Raw genomic sequence first — 18,503 nt, 5'->3', positions numbered from 1 at the left:
GGAAAAATGACCTACAATCAACTTACACAATTGAATATTCTGATTTTACCACTTTCTACATTAAACCTTGTATCATGCAGTGAATTAATGTTATCTTTTCAATAGCTGTTCGAGATCGCATGGTCCCTCCTCCACCACCACCACACCATCTCTATGCGAAGGCTAACACCTCCTCTTCCATCTTCCTGCACTGGAGGAGGCCAGCTTTCACCACCGCGCAAATCATTAACTACACCATCCGCTGTAACCCTGTTGGCCTACAGAATGCTTCTTTGGTTCTGTATCTGCAAACGTACGTAGCTTCTGTTAATGGTGGTTATCTTTGCCTTCCTCCCCATTCATGCTTACTTTTTACTGTCTTGATCCCAGTTTGGGCTTCAGCTGTGAGCATTTATCTTACTTCTAAAATGCTGGGAGTTTTGCCTCCCAATTTTTACCACATTCAGTTCTGAAAACTGCACTTTTTAAAGTTAATTTGCATGTGATTAAAAAAAAACTTCTCAGCAACAAGATTAGGCAAGAAGCTATTATTATTTTCAAGTAGCTAAACTCAGCATGTTTAGAGAAAAAAAATACCATTTGCACATGGGCATCAAAAAAAATAAGGCTGTCATTCTGTTTTGTAGGTTAGAGTTACAAAAATGGTCATCATTGGGGGATGGGGGGGTGTCCTGGTGATTGAACACAGGGATACTTTTACCACTGAGCCACATCCCCAGTCCTTTTTATTTTTTATTTTAAAACAGGGTCTCACTAAGTTGCTGAAACTGACCTATAACTTGTAATCCTCCTGCTTCTGCCTCCCAAGTTGCTGGGATTACAGGCATGCAGCACCATGCCCAGTGTCATCATGATGCTTTGAAAGAATAATTGGGCTTCCAGTATTTCTGGGGAAGTCTCTTTGTATTGGGACATTTCTGTAGTTAATTTTCTGGTTTCTTCTCAGAGAGGCAACTTGTAGGATTATTTCTATAGAATAATACTAAATGTAGTATTTTTTAATACATTAGATTGCTCTTATAGTTTGAAAAAATGTTTTTAAAGAAAATGAGCTAATGATAGTATGTTCTACCTGTTGGTTAGGAAATAACTGACAATCTTTTAGAAACAGTGGGCTTCTGGAATTAACAACTTCATTACTGTTTATTATAGATCAGAAACTCACATGTTGGTTCAAGGTCTAGAACCAAACACTAAATATGAATTTGCTGTTCGATTGCATGTGGATCAGCTTTCCAGTCCTTGGAGCCCTGTAGTCTATCATTCCACACTTCCAGAAGGTAAAGAAAACACTTTCATTCTGGGTTTTATCTTCAAAAATATTTTTAAAGGAATTTTTAGAAATATGTATATCATTTTGAGAAGGATACTATCCTGGTTACCACTTACACACAAATAATTGACAATGGAAGTCAGTGAATAATGATGTTAGCTAATGCTCCTAGGAACCCACAATGGAACCTGTTTCTTTTTTTCTTTTTTTTTTTTTAGTTGTACTTGGACACAATATCTTTATTTATTTATTTTTATGTGGTGCTGAGGATCGAACCTGGAGCCTTGTACATGCTAGGCAAGTGCTCTACCACTAAGCCACAACCCCAGCCCCTGGAGCTTGTTTCTATGAGCTTGATGCTATGCTCAGTGAATATATTTGATTGAGCATGAGTTCTGAGGCTCATTTATGGGCTCTAGCTGAGATATTTCATGTCTCTAAACCTGTGTTTCCCTTTCTCAAATGGGGGTGAAGAACTAGATGATCTAGGAGGAGTGTTCCTGCTCTATTTTAAGTATGTTGAAAGAGAGCAAGAAACATGTCAGTGAACACTGGGCTTTGTTGATATGGTTTTGGCATTATTTCATAGGAAATGTGGACCCAAAACCAGTTCTTCAAATGTTTAGCTCATATTGAAGATTGAGTCAACTAAAATTCCAAGGTCTTACTACTTTTCACCATTATAAATTATTAGACTTTAGTCTATCCTGTTAAACTCATGGATTTACAGCATGTTGGGGAAATAAATGTTTTGGTCTCAGAAGCATTTTCTTCTGAGTTCTAGATCCCGTTAAGTCATGGTTCTATATGTTGTTAGTAGGAACCACAGTTCATGTTCAGTAACTGATGGGGTGGCACTTACTATGTGATAGAACTATAAACCTTCCTAGTTAGCAATTTAGCAAAAACATCTCAAGTGTCTTAAAAATATAATCCCTTTGACTTAATAAGTTCCCATCTAGGATGCTATTATCTCTTTTATGCTTTTTTATCCTTAACATAAAAATTAAATTAGCTTTCAGAAAAAGGAGGGAAAAAAGTTCTTTACCATTATCACCATTATTTTTAATGATCTTTAGAAACTGTAATTTTTAGATTTTTTTAAAAAATAGTTTCTAGTTTTTTCAACTATTTTCCAAGCTTACTAGTCTATCAGCCAGGCATTTGAGTGTTTATGAACCATTTTATCCTACTGATATGTTTTACATGTGTACACAGCACCAGCAGGCCCACCAGTTGGAGTTAAAGTGACATTAATAGAGGATGACACTGCCTTGGTTTCCTGGAAACCCCCTGATGGCCCGGAGACAGTTGTGACACGCTATACTATCTTGTATGCCTCCAGGAAGGCCTGGATTGCAGGAGAGTGGCAGGTTCTACACCGAGAAGGTAAATATAGTCATAAATTATTTCCTTTTTTATTTTACAGTTCTAGTTGAACCCAGGGCCTCATATATGCCAGAGAAGAGCTCAACTACTGAGATGTATCCCCCATTCCTTTTTTTCTTTTTTATTTTGAGACAGGGTCTCACTAAGTTGCCAAGCTTCTCATAATCATGAATTATTAAGGAGGATGAAAAGTAAGGTTATTAGTGATATAAGGAAAGAAAGGGAAAGAGGGATCCAGAGTTTTGTTTTGAATTTATATTTTTATGTGTGAAGTAACAAATTATTAAAGATTTTGGTTTTATTTAAATAGCATTGGGAAGCCTTTGACCTGTTTCAGAATGATCATTTTTACAATAGAAGAGATTTGGCTGGGGAGGAGTGGGGTTAGAGGAATGCAAAATAATCCTAGAAAGGAGGTGACTATTTTTTTTAATACTTTTAGTTGTAGATAGTACAATACCTTTATTTTATTTATTTATATTTATGTGGTGTTGAGGATCGAACCCAGTGCCTCACACATGCTAGGCAAATGCTCTACACTGAGCCACAACCCCAGCCCCAGGAGGTGATTCTTAATAGTTTGGGAAAGTGATGTTAAGCCTGGATTAGGACAAGAGGATAGAGGTAGAAAAAAAAGGATGGCTGAAAGAAACTAAGGAGGTAAATGGACAGGACTTAATAGCTTGGATGCGGGGGAGAGAGAACTAAGGGAGGGAGAATTATTATGGGTAATTAGGATATTTCTGGTGGTACTGCATCTTGTTCTGGAGTAGGCAATCCTGGAAGAAGACCTGGTTTAAGGGAAAGACTCCTATAAAAATGGTTCACATGCAAATAAATTGACCCAAATGAATGTTAGGGTCCACTTAAGTAGAGGGAAAATATGATTAGGACTTAATGACAGTGTATTTAGTACTTTTAAACATTATTTTTATTTGAGAAAAACTAATTCCCAAACCCCGTATTCTTTTTAAAGGGGGAATGAACTCAAGGTCACTGAGCCACATCCCCAGCCGTATTTTGTATTTTATTTAGAGACAAGGTCTCACTGAGCTGCTTAACGCCTCACTAAGTTGCTGAGGCTGACTTTGAACTCTTGATCTTCCTGCCTCAGCCTCCTGAGCTGCTGGGTTACAGGCATGTGTCACCGCACTATTTTTATATGGTGCTGAGGACTGAACCCAGTGCCTCAAGCATGCTAGGCAAGTGCTCTACCACTGAGCCACAGCCACAGCCCCCTGGCTCCTTTTTAAAATCTTTAAGCTTTCATCTGGACAAGCTCCATATGCCGGTTTTTAGATGGACCATCATATAAACAATAAAACTTCATTATTTTGGCACTTCCTTAATTCAGACGTGCTGGGGAAAGAATTACCAAGCACTTAAAAGCTTAAGAAGGATTTAAAAGGGCTGGGGTTGTGACTCAGGGGTAGAGCACTTGCCTAGCATGAGTGAGATGTTGGGTTCAATCCTCAGCACCACATAAAAATAAATAAAATATGCTCAACTATAACTAAAAAAAATATTTTTAAAAAAAGGATTTAACAAAGGAATTTTGTTGGCCATCCACATATTGTAAACATAATAACAATGTTGGACATTTCAACACAAAGTTTACCTTTGAAGGGGAATATTTTCCTAAATAGGAAGGTGAATTTAAAAACATTTGTTTGCATGCAGTTGTAAAGCAAGTGAATATTAATTTTAGCTGGAGTTTTGATAATTGTATATTCATAGTTTTCAATATCAGAAGGCTCACTAAGTCCTGGTTTCCTGATTACTGAAGAGACTTGAAAGTAGTAAGTATTTGATAGCTATTAACTTTACATTTGTTCATTACTATTGCTGCCTTACAAACCACTCTAAAACTTAACTATTTTATTCTCTTATAATTCCTTTAGTCAGCAGTTTCAACTAGAATCAGCTGGGCATTTCTATTGGCCTCTCAAGAGAATGCAGCTATCTCAGTTTGGATAGGGTGTGAGAATCTCAAAACAGTAAGGGAGGGTTTCATAATCAGGACGAGAGGGAGGAAGCCCCAGGTTCAAACCTTTATGAACCTCTGCTTGCAACACAGTCACTGATATCCCACTGGACAGAGCAACTCACGTGGCCAAGCCCAAAGTTTTTGTGGATGGGGCATTCAAAAGGAGTGAGCAGATGGAGGCATGATTCATTGGGGAAATTCATTAAAATGCCTCAGCCTATCATTTTCCAAAAATATTTAATTCAGTTTCAGTTGTTCAGTTCCAAAATGGCTTATTGATGCAATACTCAACCAAATAACAAACCTGACTTAATGAGGAAGAGTCTTTAATTAGAATTTTGATCACGTGAACAAATATCTTGTAGTTTTTTTGTACTTGCCAAAAAAGAAACAAAATTTGTTCTCTTTTCAAGTTCATTCATTTTTAAGTTTGAAAAATCAGAAAATAACATTTTACTTTATTGATGTCTCCATAGCAAAATGGATTGTAATAGCAGGTTTCTACAGCTATGTAAACTTTTCTAACTATAAATAGGCACAAGAAAGAATAATCTCACATGCTACTTGATGCAATCTTAAGAAACAATCTCAGTGAAAAGCTTTTATCATTTGTTGAATGCAGAAAACCCTTTTCATAGCTAATGCCAGTGATTCTTAAAGAACAAATAAACAGCATAAGTAAAAAACAGTTGTACTTATTTTAGAGAGGAAAAATATAAAGGAATTGACTCATATTTAATGAAAAAATACAACATGATATTTGAAGAAAAAATAAATGTAAAATTGTCTTTTCTAAACATGGGAATTTTAGAAAGGCAAAAGTATAGAAAACATTGGAGGAAAAGAAGAATATTTTTTTTTTCTTTTATTATAGGTGGACACAATGACTTATTTATCTGTTTATTTTTATGTGGTGATGAGGATGGAACTCAGTGCCTTGCACGTGCTAGGCGAGTGCTCTACCACTGAGCCACAAACCCAGCCCCAAGAATGTATTTTTCTATTACATATATAATAATATATATATTAGCTTTATATATATTTATATACTTAATTCACATATTTAATACCAAATGAAATAAGACTTTTTCATGAATCTAAACATTTGAAAAAATATTTCTGGTGAGTACATGGTATTTGTGGCTAAAATGGTACATGGAAGCATGGTGGAGCAGAAAAGTGGTACAATATTATACTTGCATGTAATTTAAAGTGGATCAGAAATTATAGCCTTTACCTTCCTGGTATGTAATAAATCAGCACAAACTACTCAATTATTTTTAAATCTAAAAGACATTGGAAGAAAATTATGCCCTGTCTCAGCAATTCCTTAACTTTGTTTTTTATATATTTCCTGAGATTATAAAGATGCTCCTCCTCCAGAAAAGTCTTTTCCATGATTGTAAATAAGTTTGAGAATCACTATATCCTCCTATTAGAGGTTCACATTGGAAATTTGAAATTCTATAAAAAGAGAATTCCATTTAACTCAGTGTTTGCCAAAAGAATTTGACTACTCATAGTAGGAACATATTCATTTATTAAACCAAGTTTTATTGAGTGATTACCATGTGCCAGGCTCTGTTCTAGAAACTTGCTATACCACCACGGTGAAAACAAAACAAACAAAAATCCCTGCCCCCCATTGGAGCTTGTATCCCAGGTAACAAAAATTTTAACAAATATCTACATTTTCAGATAGTGTCATAAATGCTATAAAGAAAGGTGAAATTGGGGCTGGGGATGTGGCTCAAGCGGTAGCGCGCTTGCCTGGCATGCGTGCGGCCCAGGTTCGATCCTCAGCACCACATACAAACAAAGATGTTGTGTCCGCCAAAAACTAAAAAATAAATATTTAAAAATTCAAAAAAAAAAAAAAGAAAGGTGAAATAGGGGAAACAGACAAAGTGGTGGGGGTAGAAAGGTAAGTTTTCTTGGAAGAAATCCCATCTAGCATAGACACATTGGTATCTGGGGGAAGTGCAAAGACCCTGAGGCAGAGGGCTTGAGGAAAAACAAGGCCAGGAAGGTTAGAATGAGGGGAAAAGCAAGTAGTAAGAAATGAGAGAAGGAGGTAACCAGGGCAGATCTTATAGATCAGATTTTGTGAATTATGGATTTTATTTTAAGAGGGAAGATATTGGAGACTGCTGATCAGATCTTCATTTTAGAAGGATTGTTCTAGGCAAACTACTTGAAAAGTTGAGTATGAGGAGATGAGAACAAAAGTTAGGAGACCATTTAATAGGCAGGTCTACCTATGAGAGTTGATGTGGGTATGGACAGGGTATAGTGATGGTGAAGTGAACAAGAAGCTCTTGGAACATATTTTGAAAGAAAGCCTACCAGACCTGCTGGCAGACAGTTGGTGGGGCAGGGGAAGGGAGTGAGAAAAAGAGAACCGAATCAGTGGGGGGAAATCAAGGGTTTGATTTTAAACATGTTTGATTTGAGGTGCCTCTTAGATATCCAATGGAGAGGTCGGATAGCCTCTGTCTTCATATTTTAAATCAATAGCCTTTGGTCACAAAAAACTTACACTTTAAGTTCAGCTGCCATTTAATGTAAGTTCAGCTAAAAATTGCCTTGTACAGAGTATCTGGTATCAACCTTAAAGTGTTCAGATACGAAAAACATTTTTTTTTATCCACCAGAAGTAGAAGAGGAGAAATCAGAGTGAGAAAGCAAGCTTTTTTTTTTTTTTAATTGTACATATACACTCATGTCAGACACCTGCCAGGGTTAGTTTAATTCTTATAATAATCAAATGAGGTGGAAAGTATTTCCCCCACAAAGAAAGTACCATTGTAAGTCACAGATGACTTGGCACCATGCCAAGAATGGGTCCACATTGGTCCAGCACTGTGCCTGTCACACTGAAGATCTGTGAAACTCCTGGTCTAGCCAAATAGTCAATTGTGTATAAGTCAGTGGACAGATCATCACACTCAGATTGAAATAGTCTGCTGAGAGAATATGGGGACAGTCAGATCAGTTTTACCTTTGGGAAATGCTTTGAGTCTGTCATAGGGGAACTAGAATGTTATAGTTCCCTTTTTTCCTAAATGAAGACACTTCTTCTTAGGGGAAGTGACTGCTGATCCATTTAAAAAATTTGAATTAAAAGAAAAGACTTTTAGTTTCTGGTACAATTGGTTTTTGCCGAGCATTTGTAAAAATTAAATTATTCTATTATAAAAAGGAAACTATTTATTTATATCTCAGTTTTGAAGAAACTGAAATGTTTTTCCTTCTAGCTAATTGTAACATGTTACAAATACATTTTTGTTTTTGAATACATCTGCCTAAGAACATAATAACTCTTCCTGATTCTAAATAGGGGTTAGTTTGTTTATTTAACAGTTGTGTACTCAAATAGCTCACACTCTTTTTGAGGCCAATGCAACCAGAGAACATGAAAACAAGTGGTGTTGGGCTCCTGGCATTACCACTGGGCATTGCCACTGGTGGTTCGGCTGCCTCCCACTACCATGTGACCTCAGAGGTAGCCTCTGTGTTATGACCTTGGCTCTGAGATCACCCCACACTTCATTTCAGCATACTTGCTGGAGCAGCCAACTCTGGCTTAGGGGTGACTGCAACAAGCTATTTTGAGCCCTTTGAAACTATTGTCGGGATGCCTTGCTTTAGGAGAAAGATGAAACGCCCAGGAAAGCTAGAGTTCCCTGTGCACATCCACCTATAAAGGCAGTGCTGGAACAACTTTGTGGTTGAATTTCTTTCTTTTTTTTTTTTTTTGGAACTTAACCTCTGATGATTTATTTTAGGATTGGCATATCATGATAAGTCATCAGATTCCAGATATTTATTTATTTGCAGTTCCATTTAAGTGAACATTATTTTGGATCAGATATCCTTAAATTGTTTCTGATAACATCCAGAACTCAGAATAGGAGAAATTTATTTACATTAGGACCATATCCTTTTAAGCAATATTTCCTTCACAATTGTTGGTAATAATGTATTACTGAAGTCAATAATCATGTTAGAACTAACATAACACTGATAGATAATATAAAAATAAATTTATTTTATCTCATATTTACTGTTAAAATTCTATACCTTAATTAAGGTCTAGACAGAATGCATCCTTATGGATGCTGACCAACCTTTATCTGTGTATCTTCACTTTAGAACACTTTCAATTCTATATCTTCATTTCAAAGAGAAAACTTGTCCTAATTTTAATGAGAAAGTATGCTTTTGCAGTTTCAAGATATTGAATTAACAAAATGTCAACTTTTGGGAATGTAGGCTAAGTATACAAAACTAACACATTTTGTTAATATTTTACATTGAAATATACTTGGTTTTAAAAATTCTAAAAATGTCTGTTTCAGAGCTGTTTCTATTTATCTTTTAGGAGAGATGCATATGTAAAGAGGAAACAATATATTCAATTCATAATTATATAATTCTCACATGATTTATATAACTTACTATATTAAAAACTTTTACAATTGATTTGTAACTTCCACGTTTACAAAGAAGTTGTAGGCAAAAGCAGATTTTTGGTGTTGCATTTAGACCCAATATTCATTTCTTTAATTCACTGTGATATATGAAAAATTTTTTCAAAATTAGGAAAATACAATTATTAATATGGCTTCATTCAATTAAACTTATCTTTTATAAAATATTCCTGGTATACACTTAAAAACAACTGAATTGATAAGACTATTTGCACAGAAAGTGAAAACTTTCCTTTCACATTAAAATGATAACTTGTTTTACACTTAATGATAAAACATTTTGGAAAAGACTACTAATGGTACCAGTTTATTGCATTTTTATGCCTTTTTTTCTCAATGTTAAGTAATCCAGTGGAGTTTTAAGTTTTATTTTTCCTCTTATCTTCAAACAGACTCTTCAGCATATAAACCTGAATGGCTGACACCACTACCATGACCACTAAATTAACCATAGACCAGAAACTGACTCTATCAAAATTGCTTTCTTGTATGTTTTGACCACGAGCTTCAAATGCTCTAAGCAGAGTTTGTATATGACCACTTTTGCTTAGTCTGGACTTGATGCTGTTGATGGATTCCAGAATGTCTTCTAGTTTCATCTCCAACATATCTGTGCCAGTAATATATTTCTTCCAGTCTTCTTGTTCTTGTGCCTGTTCTCCCATATTATCCAGGATTAATTCAAAGAAAATTACTTTCTCAGAAATAGTGCTGAATGTATTGTCAAAGCAGAACATGTAGTCACCAACTTCAGTCTCAACCGTGTGAACTCCATCTGATTTTCTTTGTTCAAAAACTAAGGTTTTGCCTTCTGGAGAGGCAAGGTAGAAATCAATATCTAATCCAGCTCCATCTAAAACTTGATACTCGATCTCCAGCGAGGCCTTCAGGGGCATGGGCTGGTAGAAACACTCTTTCTGCCCAGCCGGAAGGGTGAAGGTGAAGTCGCTGTCCAAAGAGGGAGTGAAGCCGGCCGCCCCCGGCAGCAGCTCTGGGGTCAGAGTGGCCAGGAGGAGCACAGGGAAGGGCAGCCAGATCTTGTCTCCCATCCCTGCTGGGGAGAGCTTGGGCTGAAAGTGGCGTGGGAGGTGTAGATACTGGCGCCTCAGCTCCGCTTTTCTTCCCTGGACTCCTCGTGGCAGGGAGACTCAGAATATGAAGAAAGTTCAGGTGGCGGCCGCGGCGGTGGCAAACGCGCTGTGTGAAAAGTGCTGTCCTCCCTGAATTTCTTAATATTAGGAGTAGTTCCTAGGGTGGCAGTCTCTTGTAAGAAATATCCTTCAGTGCAGTGACAGAACAAAACAGAAAGACCCCTCAAGAAATGGCAGGGCCCAGACAGGAATCCTTGTTAGCAATTATGCCAAAGAGAAAATACCTGTAGAAACTACATATTATATGCAAATACAAATGATGATTATTTTTGGAGAGAAGTAGACTTTAGCCAGATTGCTTGTGGTCATTTTGATAATCTGACATCTGGGTCTTCAGCACTTTGAAGTTCCTAAGGAACTTTGCATTTTCTTTCCTCTTTACCTTGAAGAAATCTGAGATAATGATAGACACATGAAAGATATTTTCACGCTTTCAAAAATAATTGTGTTGTTTCTCATTTAAGAAGGAAGAACAAGATCACTTCTGATAAGGAGAAAAACTCCTCACATTGGATTTTTAAATTATAATTGTTGATCTAGGTTTATTACGTGTGCTTTTGTCTCTATATGTGTTTGAAATGTCACATAATTAAATGTTCTTTATGCCGTCTAAAAAAAGTAAAACTTTACATATGTATACACACACGATATAAATAATATAAGCCTGTTATTTTAAATAAGTAAATACAATGTTAAGTGAAAACTCTAAGATATAAAAATGAATGCAGTAAATATGTGTTCATACATGTTTTTGCATACATACAAAACATTATAATGTTAACAATGGGAAATTGTAACTTTGTTTTTATTTATATTTTCTAAATGTACTATAATGAAAATATGCCATTTTTATAATCAGATAAATATTATAAAAATAAAGAACCATGTTTGCATGATTGTAAAAGTGTACTTAATTTTAAATTCATGTATTTACAGGGGCAATAACTATGGCATTGCTAGAAAACCTGGTGGCAGGAAATGTATACATTGTCAAGATATCAGCATCCAATGAGGTGGGAGAAGGACCCTTTTCAAATTCTGTAGAGCTGGCAGTACTTCCCAAGGAAACTTCTGAATCAAATCAGAGGCCCAAGCGTTTGGATTCTGCTGATGCCAAAGGTCTGTATACTGCCATCGTCCCTGTGATTTTTTCTTAAGGAAAAAAAAAAAAGAAGTTTCAGTTTCCTTATACTTCTTTCAGCTCATACAATTGCCATATCCCTAAACCTACACTCAGTTTGTTAAAATTATTACTGGCGAAGTTCTGATGTTATAAGACTGCATAGCTCTTCTTTGTACTCCTAGGAGGCAAAATCATCTCAGAATTAACTGCAGTTTTCAGACCACTATGCTCCCAATCATTTCTTTTCCCAGTTGAGCAACCACCAGGGTAGAGGAGTTGCTCCACCATTAAACAGAAGAGACCAAGCTTCCTGGGAGATTCCACAGAAGTAAACCACAAGGGTGCTTGTGGAGTTCGGTCTCAGAAGAACATGGTTTTCATTAAGAGTTTTCACCACAGAAAAACAGCCTTTGTGGAAAGAAAGTTGTTTCTCTCCAGAAAAGCAATTGAAGAGCCACCCTCACTCCGTTCAGTGCAGCTTTCCACCTGAAGGAAGTGTGGTTCAAGACCTCTCCCTTTCCTCCCCTTCTTTGGAGAAGTAGGGACAACGTTAAAAGGAAAAAAATGCCCGATGAACTTAAGAAAGGATTAAGGATCCTTAGCTCCACAGAAAAATCCTTCAGTGCTGTGTGTGTGTGAGAGAGAGAAGGGCAGGACAGTCTTTTTTAGGAAGAGAAAGGAGGTAGCCACCGTAGCTACCATCTCATCAGAGGAAGGGGAAAACAGGATTCATGTTTGCTTCTCAGATACCCTGTTTAGAGTGATCTAGCAACCAGCATCATGGATATCAGTTAAGCATTAGACATGCAGAATCACAGGCTGCACCCCAGACTTAGTGAACCAGAATCTTCATTTTAGCCTATCCCCTACTGAACCATGTGCGCAGTAAAGTTTCAGAAACCCTGTTCTCATGTGCATAGATAAAAACTACTCTTTAACCTACAAACCACTTTTAAGGCAACATGACATGAAAGCTATTCTTTGTCCATTAAAGAGCATCTGTTTTGTACCTTTTAGTATTGTAAGTTATGAATTAATGTTCATGTTGTATGTAATAATATTATATCTAAAATAGAATCTTTATATTGGAAAACACTTATTTCTAAAATCCTAATAGAAGAGTAATTCATGACTTTTTTGCGTAGATATGGATAATATCAATACTTTTCCTATGAGAGGAAGAGAATTTATAGAAAAGCAAATATCTACCCTGAGAATTAGGATAAATAAAATATTTTTTCCTGTTTGATCTGAGTAAATGTGCTCCCCCTCTAGTTTATTCAGGCTATTACCATCTGGACCAGAAGTCAATGACAGGCATTGCCGTGGGTGTTGGCATAGCCTTGACCTGCATCCTCATCTGTGTGCTCATCTTGATATACCGAAGTAAAGCCAGGTATGTGTCCATGGCTGGAGATGCTGGGTTAGTTTAAAAAAAAAAAAAAACCCCATTTAAATTGTACTAACAATAGGAAACAAATTGAAATCAAGTACCCTGTAGAATAACTGGAATTTTTCCATTTTAAAATAAATGCAGGGTTACTAGGTTCTCACAGCTTAGCATATGCTCATTTTGTGGGATGATTATTTTCTTGCTAGTTGAAAACAATTACTATGCTGATAAAATACTAAATGAGGACCCAGTTTCCTCATTTCCTTAGTATTTTGAGAAGCACAAAGTAAATCTTTGAGATTGGTTTGGGTTTTGGATTTAATGGAACCTTAATCTGGTGTATCTGTTTCTTGAGAGGTTTCTTTATTATCTGGAATATTTCATGTTTAGTACAAGAATTGCCTGAGTCACTAAGAACAGCACAGGACTTATGATTGGGAATCTCCATACAAGGATTAAGACAAATGCATAATGAATAAGAATTAGGGGTTTATCTATAAACTCTGTTAGGCAATTCCATCTGTGGTTTGACTGTGACTAAATTTTCACTAGTAACTTGCCTTTAGTGAATGTGACTATTTTTAACTTTTTATAAAAATTTTGGCATTTGCTTTCATTAATTTTCTGAAGTTTTTTTGTTTGTCTGGTTTGGTACCAAGCATAGAACCCAAGGACATTTAACAACTGAGCAAGATCCTCAGCCCCCTTTTAATATTTTATTTAGAGACAGAACCTTGCTAAATTGCTGAGGCTAGCTTTGAACTCTCAATCCTTCTGCCTCAGCCTCCCAAGCTGCTGGGAGCTCCCAGCAAGATTCTATCTTTGTTTTGTTTTGTTTAAGGTTCTTTCTTACACAAACAAACAAAATCACAGTCTGTTTTTCAGTAATCTCCCTCAGTTGGCATAGATTTTTCAGTTTGGTACTTTTACATAGAGAGATGACTGCAAAACATATTAATGAAAAAGTTCAAACATCTTTGTGCATAATGAACTGGCTTTACAGTTTTATTGTCCAATTTTTTTGCTTTAAGAACTTTATGTAAAATATTTATGCACATTGTTTTGGGGATGTGTAAATTTTGCAGAAGTGCTACTCTAAATTTACCATCATTAATTGGCAAGAAAATTGCTAGGTTAATGTAACAGTCTATAGACTTGAAGGGGAAAATATAAGGTAATAAAATTAATTCTGCATAAATGATAAACCACAATAATTGATAATGGCATTTCATAAATATAAGGTTTTTATTGCTTGTAGAAAATAATTTTATGCAAGCAGATGCTAAGTCAAGAAGTGAAGAGATTTCTTCAATTAAAGTTTGCAGCAATGAGTTGGAGTAAAAATCGAATGTTTGGGCCAGGCGCCATGGCACATACCTGTGAGTCCGGTGGCCCAGGAGGATCACAAGTTCAAGGCCAGCCTCAGCAATTCAGCGAGATCCTAAGCAGCTTAGTGAGGCTCTGTCTCAAAATTAAAAATAAAAAGGCTGGGGATGTAGCTCAGTGCTTAAAGTGCCCCTGGGTTAAATTCTCAGTACCAATAAATAAATAATAAAATTGAATCTTTGGTTTCTGAAGATATCTGAGAAATGGGCATTGAAGAACTCCATGGTTTGTAAAGTTGTGATTATGGGCCAAATTGGGTACGTTTGCCTACATCTTCTGTGAAGATAGAAGATTTTGTTTTCTTAACAATATTTCAGGAAATCATCTGCTTCCAAGACAGCACAGAATGGAACTCAACAGTTGTCTCGTACCAGTGCCTCCTTAGCTAGTGGAAATGAAGTAGGAAAGAACCTGGAAAGAGCTGTAGAAAATGAAGACTCCTTAATGCCAATGATTATGCCAAACAACTTCATTGATGCAAAGGTATTGAGCTGAGGGAGGATTTGTTGCATCATGCTGCCCTTGATTCTTTCCTTTAAGTGTAAAATTAACTTACAAAAATTTTATGTTGAATGTATTATATATATATTTCTCTTAATGAAATAGAAGAAAAAGTTCACCCTCAGCAAAAGCGAGGTGCTAAGCAATTCATTGAGACCCTGTCTCTAAACAGAATACAAAAAAAGTCTGGGGAATGTAGCTCCGTTGTTGAGGGCCCTTGAGTTCAATCCCTAGTACCCACCCCCCCCCCAAAATTTTTTTTTACCCAAATCCTTTCTTACATAAAATGCCTGGAAGAAGATGGGAATAGATAAAAGAACCAGAAAGAGAGAGAGAGAGAGAGAGAGAGAAGTGAAAACGTAGCACAGATCAAATTACATGGGATCATATGGTGATGTCTTAAATAGAGGTATCCTGGTCATTAGTCTTTCTATTTACTATATTTGGACTATCCTGTATTTACCAGGTGGACAGTTTTTTATTAATCCATTTTACATTTAGTCTGGTTGATTGTTGAACTGAATTGATTATCAGAACATCCCAAGTCTAAAGAATATTTTTGAAAATATGGAGTATCTAAATAGAAATCTAAAAATCCTACCCTTTGTGGCCCAAGTTAGTTGGATGTAGTAAAGAAATGTCCTTGGAAGACATGACTTAGTATCTTTGCCAGTATATATAATAACGGTATAGTGGTCAGCATCGTGGACACCACATTGCAACATTAGATATTGTACATTATTACAATATCTCCCATAACCAATGTGCTATAACTACAGGCCAGTATGTTTTTGTGTGGCAGTGCCCTGAACCAAGAATTTTTTTATATTTTTAAAGGGTCATTTTTTGGCAGGGGGTTGAGAAAAACCCAAAATATTTATTCTTTGACTTTGAAGAAAAGTTCTTCCCTAACCCTTTCTTAAAGTTGAGACTAACAAAAAATATGTTAAATTTTCAGTCAATTTTTATATTAAATTTTATATAATTATACTTAACAGATTCACGTATATCTAGCACAGTGCTAGCATATACAATGTTATGAAGAAATAATACTGAATTGATTTTTGCTACTTCTATTGTCTTGTTTGCATCCATAAATTAGCTAGCTTTTTTTTTTTTGCAGTCTTGGGAATGGAACCTGGAATCTTACAAATGTTAGGGAAATTCTCTCCACTGTTGAACTTTATAACCACAGACCTTAGCTTTTACATTCCAATACAAATCAGGTCTTTCAGCTTATTTCAGATTAATCTAAAACATTAGAATTGAAAAGTTTGAAATAAGTTTAAATAATGGTAAAACATACTGTGCTTCTGTTGTGAGTTTAGAAGTACATATGAGAAAGAGTAAGGCTATGGAGGGAAAAAGGAAGAATAAAAAATGAAAGAAGCGGGGACTGGTGTTGTGGCTCAGTGGAAGAGCACTTGCCTAGTATTTGTGAGGAGGCAGTGGGTTTGATTCTCAGCACCACATATAAATAAATAAAGGTATTTTTTAAATCTTTAAAAAAAATTAAAGAAGCAGAGCAGTGGAGACCTGAAGTGAGGGAGAGAAACAAGTTTGGAAAATGAACTAATTTTTGTTTGCTGGTTCAGTTGAAAATAAGTTTTGGAATCATTATACTTTACCCCAAATACTTCTGCTTGTGTGTGTCTATATTAGTTTTTGTTAGGTGTTTACAGAAAGTAATTTTATGTAAACATATGTACATCTTAAGAATAACCCATTGTAGTTCTTTTTGATCACTAACAAATGCCCCAAATATGTTGTGTTCTGCCTGAAGAAGTAGTGATATCTGTGATTTTTTTTAAAAACATAAAATTTTTGTGTAATATTTGTGATAAGCTGAAATCTCTAAGACCAAGATATTTACATTTCCTTTTTTTTTTTTTTTTTTGTCTTCAGGGAGGAACTGACCTGATAATTAATAGCTATGGTCCAATCATTAAAAACAACTCTAAGAGAAAATGGCTTTTTTTCCAAAACTCTAAGAAGATAAAAGTTGAGCAGGTAACCTCTCTATGTGAAAAACATTTTGAGCAACCCATGGTCTATAGAATAATTAAAAAGGGGGGGGAATGTAATGAATATTTTAATTTCTGTGTTTTTTTATGGATATGATTATATTCATCGGGGCATGTCTTTGGAGAGCCATGGTGAGTGATAACTAAAAGGACAGTTGTAGTAGTAATCAGAGCTGTGGTTTCCATTGGGGAGTGGGAACAATGGGAAAAGGGATAGGTCAGAAGGAAAGGGCATCAAAAAAATCACAGAAGATGCCTGATGCGGTGGCAGTGACCGGAACGGAGAGCTGAGGCAGGAGGATCACAAGTTCCAAGGCCAGCCTTATTTATTTTAGCAACACCCTGTCTCAAAATAAAAAATAAAAGGACTCAGTGATTGAGCAACCATGGGTTCAACTGTATAACAACAACAACAAAAAAGTCCCTGAAGTTTTTAACACTTCACTTGCTGCAGGCAATCCTGATATGTTCTCACCCCTCTGTCAGAAACTACTGATCTAAACATGATGCTGACCTTTGCTTTTATATCAACAGTTTGCTATCTCATTGCTGCCTTGTCTGTTTTTACCCAGCCTCAAAGAAGATTCACTCAAGCTGTCTGCTTTTACCAGCCAGGCACTACCGTGTTAATCAGTGATGAAGATTCCCCCAGCTCCCTAGGCCAGACAGCCAGCTTCCCGAGACCCTTTGGTGTTGCAGCTGACACTGAGCATTCAGCGAATAGTGAAGGCAGCCATGAGACTGGGGATTCCGGAAGGTTCTCCCATGAGTCCAATGATGAGATACACCTGTCCTCCGTTATAAGTACCACACCCCCAACCTCTGATTCCCTTGCTGGCAGTGATTCCGGTGGGGGGCCCCTGATGAGGAAGTGTGAAGACCCCGCAGTGCCACAGGTTGCTGAGCAGACTTCCTCTTCAGCTCCACAGCCACCATCTGCTGTACTGTGCTTTGATAAAAATGAGTTTCCAATCTAGACAGCCATGCTCAGGTATTCTCATCTAAAAGAAGTCTGTTCGAAGGACAATGAACAGGGAGCCAAAGCCTTTTATGAAAATCTTGATATCTTATTGGGTATCTCAGCCTGTTTTGAATGTCTTTTTTTTTTTTTTAACTCATGTATTTTGAATGTTTTATCGTCAGCAATGTGAAAGAGGACAGTCAAGATATTTGACTAGATTATAAAATATATATCACTGGAGCAGAGGGAAGACTTTTAAAAGCCCCTTTGCTGAATATCTACCTCAGTTTGCCTAGTGGCAAACTCTGAAGACAACTTTGTCACCCCCTTGTTATAGTTTGTCTCAGCTACATAGCCAATGATACTTCCTAGTAGCATTTTGTTTTCATTGCTGTATGTGTAATGTATGTGATCAAAGGAGTCATACAGGTAGATGAGTAAGAATGTTTATCTGAAGCTCTGATTTTTTTAATAATTATGACACCTTCATGTTTTGAGTAATTTAACACCTCTGTCTGTGAGGACTAATAAGCTAAAAAGATGTGGGACTATTTAATTTAATGAACAACCAAAGCAAATGCATCTCTTTTGAGAATAGAACTGTTTCAGTAGCATATATGGGTTAATATTGCTTAAAAGGCTGTTGTTACGTTTGGGGCATTAGAGTCTGAGTACTTTATCAGCTACCTTCCACACCTCAGCCTCCTCTAGCTGTGCCTTTTCTACCTTCCCATTTGCCTGACAGTTGGCCAAAGGCTGCACTTTCTAGTTTGCAAAGCATACTCAACTTTTCCAGTATTAGTTATAAAAACCCATGCAGAA

The 18,503-nt window shown here is 36.4% G+C and overlaps 2 protein-coding genes across 3 annotated transcripts in view; one reads left to right on the top strand and one right to left on the bottom strand.

Annotated features, from left to right (window-relative positions):
• The window catches only part of Prtg (protogenin), a 121,599-nt gene extending 103,902 nt beyond the window's left edge, over positions 1 to 17,697 (top strand). The window contains exons 13-20 of the mRNA XM_026413406.2: positions 106 to 292; positions 1,153 to 1,280; positions 2,492 to 2,662; positions 11,230 to 11,412; positions 12,692 to 12,812; positions 14,513 to 14,678; positions 16,602 to 16,706; positions 17,293 to 17,697. Of these exons, the coding sequence (XP_026269191.1) occupies positions 106 to 292; positions 1,153 to 1,280; positions 2,492 to 2,662; positions 11,230 to 11,412; positions 12,692 to 12,812; positions 14,513 to 14,678; positions 16,602 to 16,706; positions 17,293 to 17,697 (1,466 nt within the window). The remainder of the gene's footprint in view (positions 1 to 105; positions 293 to 1,152; positions 1,281 to 2,491; positions 2,663 to 11,229; positions 11,413 to 12,691; positions 12,813 to 14,512; positions 14,679 to 16,601; positions 16,707 to 17,292) is intronic.
• On the bottom strand, positions 9,502 to 10,191 carry LOC144255407 (transmembrane emp24 domain-containing protein 5-like). Of its 2 annotated transcripts, XM_077800082.1 has the most exons (2): positions 9,838 to 10,191; positions 9,502 to 9,741 (listed from the first exon to the last, which is right to left on the bottom strand). In XM_077800082.1, the coding sequence occupies exons 1-2, from the start codon at positions 10,189 to 10,191 to the stop codon at positions 9,502 to 9,504; spliced, it is 594 nt and encodes a 197-aa protein (XP_077656208.1). The 2 variants fall into 2 exon arrangements, with proteins under 2 accessions (XP_077656208.1, XP_077656207.1); XM_077800081.1 differs by having other exon boundaries at positions 9,502 to 10,191.
• Positions 17,698 to 18,503: the final 806 nt, after the last annotated feature.

Source organism: Urocitellus parryii, chromosome 6, assembly GCF_045843805.1.
Source record: "Urocitellus parryii isolate mUroPar1 chromosome 6, mUroPar1.hap1, whole genome shotgun sequence".
NCBI classification, from domain to species: Eukaryota; Metazoa; Chordata; class Mammalia; order Rodentia; family Sciuridae; genus Urocitellus; species Urocitellus parryii.
The sequence above is the reverse complement of the archived record's forward strand: the minus strand, read 5'-3'. Positions and strand labels throughout refer to the sequence as shown.

Coding starts and splice junctions, on each gene's coding strand:
- LOC144255407 (XM_077800081.1), bottom strand. CDS start 10,191: ATGGGAGACAAGATCTGGCTGCCCTTCCCTGTGCTCCTCCTGGCCACT.